At 45.6% G+C, this 6,233-nt stretch overlaps 1 protein-coding gene across 1 annotated transcript in view; it reads right to left on the bottom strand.

Annotated features, from left to right (window-relative positions):
* Nucleotides 1–1,446: 1,446 nt before the first annotated feature.
* Nucleotides 1,447–6,233, bottom strand: part of tacr3l (tachykinin receptor 3-like) — a 14,977-nt gene continuing 10,190 nt past the window's right edge. The window contains exons 4-5 of the mRNA XM_063008619.1: nucleotides 2,445–2,641; nucleotides 1,447–1,735 (exon numbers count right to left, since the gene is read on the bottom strand). Of these exons, the coding sequence (XP_062864689.1) occupies nucleotides 1,447–1,735; nucleotides 2,445–2,641 (486 nt within the window). The remainder of the gene's footprint in view (nucleotides 1,736–2,444; nucleotides 2,642–6,233) is intronic.

Genomic DNA, 6,233 nt, shown 5'->3' with positions numbered 1-6,233 from the left:
GACCACTACCGCTGGGATTCAGGGTTCAAATCCCTAGCAGTGCTATCAGCCGGTCAGGCGTCTACATACAGACATGATCGGCTATGTCTGCAGGGGTTTGCTGGACAAAGCCCTAAACATTGCATTCTGTGATTCCAGGCAAACCAGATCCACTGTGACCTTGACCAGGGTAAAACATGAAAACAAAATGATAATCTCTCTTCAGATCAGGTGTAGCATGTAGCAACAGTACAGTATCTCTGAAAATGGGTCAAATCGAAAAACCTGCAGTCAGTATTTTTGTTTGTTTTTACAAGGTATGGCAACAAAGAAATCACACTGAATTTGTCCATTTTTGCTGTAACCAGTGTTGTTTTCAATTGCATTTGTAAGTTTGAATGTAAATAAATACTGTAAGTAATAATGCAGTGTTGAGGTATAATTCTAGTATTTTGTCACTTCTGTCTTAGCTAAATTGTTAGCCTCGCTTATTAGCCTAAGCTTGGCGTATATACTTTCCAGTTGCCCAGCAACAAGATTCTCACCGCATAGACCAGGGGTGCCCAATATGTCCAGTCGATACAGCACGCTGGTAGTTCGCACCTCATTCAAACAGATCAACGTGATTGACATGAAATGCGGCCACTGCTATTTTAATTTGTGGTTTGTTACCAAAGCTAAACCTCAGCCCACCTAAAGCACCACTAATATAGAAAGTTTTCATTCATCAGTAGCCAGTTTGCACCATTTTTGCATTTTTCCTTTTGTAACCTGCACTGTTTGTGAAGATGAGTGTGCAACCAAGTTCAATTCGGGGAAGATCACTGCAGAGGCGCTGTTTCATTCAAGTCCATACATGGAAGAAGCTGACGGAGAAATTTAACCCTACAATCTGACATTCATATGAAGCGCCTCTGCTGGACCATTTTGGAACTTGCTGGCTGAGAAAAAACATCCAAACATAAGAAATGTGCCACATATTTAACAGCATTTTTGGATCAACCTACTTGTGTGAATCAGCCTTTTCCCACATGAGAATAATGAAGTGTAAATATCGATCGACACTTACTGATGAACACTTGGAAGCTGCTTGAGAATCGGCATCAGCAGCTACTGTCCAGACTACATAAACCTGACCGACACCATTCAGAGCAAATCATCAGAATAAGGTCAGTATGATTTTTCAGTTGCTTCCCCTGTAAAGCTGAATATCAATATAGGAACTGAAGCGCATTTAAAAAAACTACAAAGCTTTTTTGAAAAATGATGAAGTCGACCATAAAAAGTAGATCGCGATGACCTGTCGACTGAAATAGTAGATCTCAAGCCACAAAAGTGTGGGCACCCCTGGCATAGACCAATAAATTTCATTCGTATGTTCTAATTTCCAGTGTTGAGAACTAAAAACCACGTACATTTAAACACACCAGTAAATCACAAATAAATAATCGCCCCTCGCTTAGGATCTCAGTTGAGCTGGTCGGGGGCGAAGCTCGGCCCACTGTAGAGGCCGTATTTGGTGGGCGGGGGGCTGGCTTTGACGCCGTTGGGCTCGCCGTGGCTCTGAGACTTGGTGCTCCTGCGGATGGGCTGGCGGGGGTCGTCTCCGAGGACGCTGGTGTCGACGCGGGACAACGTGCACATGCTGCTGCGGTTACGTGGGTGGAAACGCGCTGTCCGCAGCTCCAGCTCGTCGTAGCTGGATACCCGGATGAAAGGGCACCAGCGGAAAGCTCGTTTGAAGCCGGCTCTGAACCTGAAAGAGCACAGGGGTTAGTCAGGGTGAGTGGGTGTGGTGGGCACTTTTCATTCATCCAGTTCTGTTTGAAGTGTAAAGAACGGGTCAATTTTCTTCTCCCTTAGTTCAGCACTGAATCATTTCAGTGGCTCCCAGGTGGCACAGCGGGATATTCCGCTAGCACACCAGCGCTGGGATTCGAAACCCTCTGAGTTTGAATCTCGGCTCTGTTACCGAACCAGTTGCTGCAGCAGACAAATTAGCCACTAGTCTGCTGGGTGGAAAAAGACCGGACTAAAAAGGAGACAAGGTCTTCAACACTGTGTAAAGACCCTGGTTGGTAGCCCAAGGCGCCTGTACAGAAGTGAAGGAATGTGGAGATCAGCGCGTGACTCTCCATGTGCAAGACTGGCCTCATGCGCCAACCCACCAAAGTACTGGCGAATAAGAAGGAGTTGGTGGACCGTGCACGCATTGGAGGGCAAATATACCCTCCTCAGACACGATCAGGGTCCCCAGCAGCAGAGGACCAACTGTCTATGCTAAAAGTTGGGAGAAAAAGGGAGAAAATGCAGAAATAAAATATAAAGTTCCATACAAGTGTATTTAAACTTTTGGCCTCAGCTGTAGACATGTTTGCCAGGAGTGTTGATGTCCAGCAGTTGATTAAAATGTACAATAATACAGATTTATATTTATATCAAACCTGCTAGAACTGAGCTCTGACCTGTTGTTGAGGCAGCAGTAGATGATGGGGTTGTACATGGTGGAGCTCATGGCTAACCAAAGCACGGACAGATAAACCTGCTGGATGGATTTCCTCTTGTTCAGCTGTTTGTTCAGTCCCGTCACGATGAAGTAAACGTGATATGGTAACCAGCAAATAGCAAAAGTCAAAACCACCACGATCATCATCTTCACCACCTGAGAACAAGCAGAGAGACCCGGGTTCAAATAAAAGATACCTGTATCTCAAAATCTCATCTGCCTGCATCTGGATACAGCGTTGTTTTTTTTTCTTTCGGCTGCTCCTGTATTTAGGGGATCTTCATACCAGACCTGGTGCAGTTTTTATGCTGGAATCCCTTCCTAACTCGGGCTGGGAACCTGAACTGAGAGCGCACTGACAAGTGAATCTTCCAATGGTTTGGCTGACACTAGCCAATCTTGTCATGCTGATAGCGCCACTCAAATTCTAACCCTGGATCCCCACATCTCAGCAGTAGTGGGCTACCATGCCTACCAAGCTCCCTAGGACTAACGGTATACCCATGTAACCCTCCCTATTTATATCCAGACTTGGGACCAGCATTGACCAGCATCCTAATGGCTAGATTATTCAGCCCCCCCCATCTTCCCACCCAGACATTATCCAATCATGTCCATACAGACACCCAACCGGCCGATAGCACCACTGAGATTCGAACCCCTGACCCCTGGATCTCAGTGGTAACGGATGCATACTTTTCTGCCAAGGACACCCGAGCACCCTAAACACAGAATCAAAATAAAATACAATAAAATCACATCAACCCAAATTACACCCAAAATAATTAGAGTGGAGTTATTTATAAAATTCCTCATTTATAGAAATTGAGAAAACGGCTGCTTTGCTCTGCAAGCCTCATTCATCCCACCTGCTGTCATTCTAGCACAAAAAAAACCCAAAAACACGACAACAATCTGAACACGGACTTGTCATTAACACCCACCCACCTGCCACATGTGGGTACGATTTGGTGCCAGCAGGTAAATCAGCGGGAGCTTTTCTTGTTACCCATCTTTCACGCTGCTGTGTGCTGGAGCGCCGTCGCCGTTATAAAGCGGTTTCATAAAAACGGTGGCTGTGACCCAAATCCAGGTCGCAGGTACAGTGTATCACAAAAGTGAGTACACCCCTCACATTTCTGCAGATATTTAAGTATATCTTTTCATGGGACAACACTGACAAAATGACACTTTGACACAATGAAAAGTAGTCTGTGTGCAGCTTATATAACAGTGTAAATTTATTCTTCCCTCAAAATAACTCAATATACAGCCATTAATGTCTAAACCACCGGCAACAAAAGTGAGTACACCCCTTAGTGAAAGTTCCTGAAGTGTCAATATTTTGTGTGGCCACCATTATTTCCCAGAACTGCCTTAACTCTCCTGGGCATGGAGTTTACCAGAGCTTCACAGGTTGCCACTGGAATGCTTTTCCACTCCTCCATGACGACATCACGGAGCTGGCGGATATTCGAGACTTTGCGCTCCTCCATCTTCCGCTTAAGGATGCCCCAAAGATGTTCTATTGGGTTTAGGTCTGGAGACATGCTTGGCCAGTCCATCACCTTTACCCTCAGCCTCTTCAATAAAGCAGTGGTCGTCTTAGAGGTGTGTTTGGGGTCATTATCATGCTGGAACACTGCCCTGCGACCCAGTATCCGGAGGGAGGAGATCATGCTCTGCTTCAGTATTTCACAGTACATATTGGAGTTCATGTGTCCCTCAATGAAATGTAACTCCCCAACACCTGCTGCACTCATGCAGCCCCAGACCATGGCATTCCCACCACCATGCTTGACTGTAGGCATGACACACTTATCTTTGTACTCCTTACCTGATTGCCGCCACACATGCTTGAGGCCATCTGAACCAAACAAATTAATCTTGGTCTCATCAGACCATAGGACATGGTTCCAGTAATCCATGTCCTTTGTTGACATGTCTTCAGCAAACTGTTTGTGGGCTTTCTTGTGTAGAGACTTCAGAAGAGGCTTCCTTCTGGGGTGACAGCCATGCAGACCAATTTGATGTAGTGTGCGGCGTATGGTCTGAGCACTGACAGGCTGACCCCCCACCTTTTCAATCTCTGCAGCAATGCTGACAGCACTCCTGCGCCTATCTTTCAAAGACAGCAGTTGGATGTGACGCTGAGCACGTGCACTCAGCTTCTTTGGACGACCAACGCGAGGTCTGTTCTGAGTGGACCCTGCTCTTTTAAAACGCTGGATGATCTTGGCCACTGTGCTGCAGCTCAGTTTCATGGTGTTGGCAATCTTCTTGTAGCCTTGGCCATCTTCATGTAGCGCAACAATTCGTCTTTTAAGATCCTCAGAGAGTTATTTGCCATGAGGTGCCATGTTGGAACTTTCAGTGACCAGTATGAGAGAGTGTGAGAGCTGTACTACTAAATTGAACACACCTGCTCCCTATGCACACCTGAGACCTAGTAACACTAACGAGTCACATGACATTTTGGAGGGAAAATGACAAGCAGTGCTCAATTTGGACATTTAGGGGTGTAGTCTCTTAGGGGTGTACTCACTTTTGTTGCCGGTGGTTTAGACATTAATGGCTGTATATTGAGTTATTTTGAGGTAAGAATAAATTTACACTGTTATATAAGCTGCACACAGACTACTTTTCATTGTGTCAAAGTGTCATTTTGTCAGTGTTGTCCCATGAAAAGATATACTTAAATATCTGCAGAAATGTGAGGGGTGTACTCACTTTTGTGATACACTGTATGTGAGGAATATGCACGATACGGCTACAAATATGTGGACACCTGACCATGAGCTTGTAAAACATTCTAATCAAGATTTTCTACTGTGTCTGTGGGAATTTGGAGCTATAAAAGAGCAACCAAAGCTCTGTACAGGCCACTGGAGTCCCGTTACATCGAATTCATCAACCCATGTTCTTACAGACCTCACTTTACTCTGCACAAGCACACAGGCACAGATTGTCAGAAAGTGCAGTTCTCTTTAAACTCCACTTCAAAGCATTTTCTGCACCTAAGCAAACCTACACGTTACACCTGGAGCCCACACTTTAACAATCATATCTGGGACTCGGCTTGGGGATGAGTCCTCCGACTCCGACTGTGTGTCTGTTCGTCTGTCCTTTGTTTGTCTGGCTGACATGACTGGCTGAGGGTCGGACTTGACGACCCGCCTGGCTTCACCCGCTGGCCTTTTTGCATTTGCATTTACATTTGCGGCATTTAGCGGACGCTTTTTAGCCATAGAGATTTACAGTCATCACTGAATACAATTCAAGGAATTGAGGGTTAATGACTTTGCTCAGGAGTCCAACAGTGACAACTTGGCACTGTTCAAGGTGGGGCTTGAACCGGCAATCTTATGATTACTGGTCCAGTACCTTAACCACCGAGCTACCACTGCCCTTATCTGGACAGTATTTAGGGGTCACCCCAGTGGACCTGGGACAGTTTTTATGCTGGAATCAATTCCTATTTCTCTTTGGGCTTGGGACCTGCACTAAGAGCGCACTGACAACTGCGCCTCCCAGTGGTTTGGCTGTTTTTGCCACTCTCCACTCAGACGTTAGTTAATTTACGTCATTTACACCTTGTCATGACCACACACAGTGCTTCCATCTCCAAAACCAACAGAACCCTTCATGTCATCAATCAAGAACCTCGTTTTATATTAACGACTCGATGTTCTAGCAAGTAACGAGTTCCGTCAATCTCGCTGTGATTTATCTATAAGCACAGTCGTCG

This window comes from Trichomycterus rosablanca, chromosome 14 (assembly GCF_030014385.1).
Source record: "Trichomycterus rosablanca isolate fTriRos1 chromosome 14, fTriRos1.hap1, whole genome shotgun sequence".
In the NCBI taxonomy this organism is placed as follows: domain Eukaryota; kingdom Metazoa; phylum Chordata; class Actinopteri; order Siluriformes; family Trichomycteridae; genus Trichomycterus; species Trichomycterus rosablanca.
This window is presented reverse-complemented; position numbering and strand designations above follow the sequence as displayed.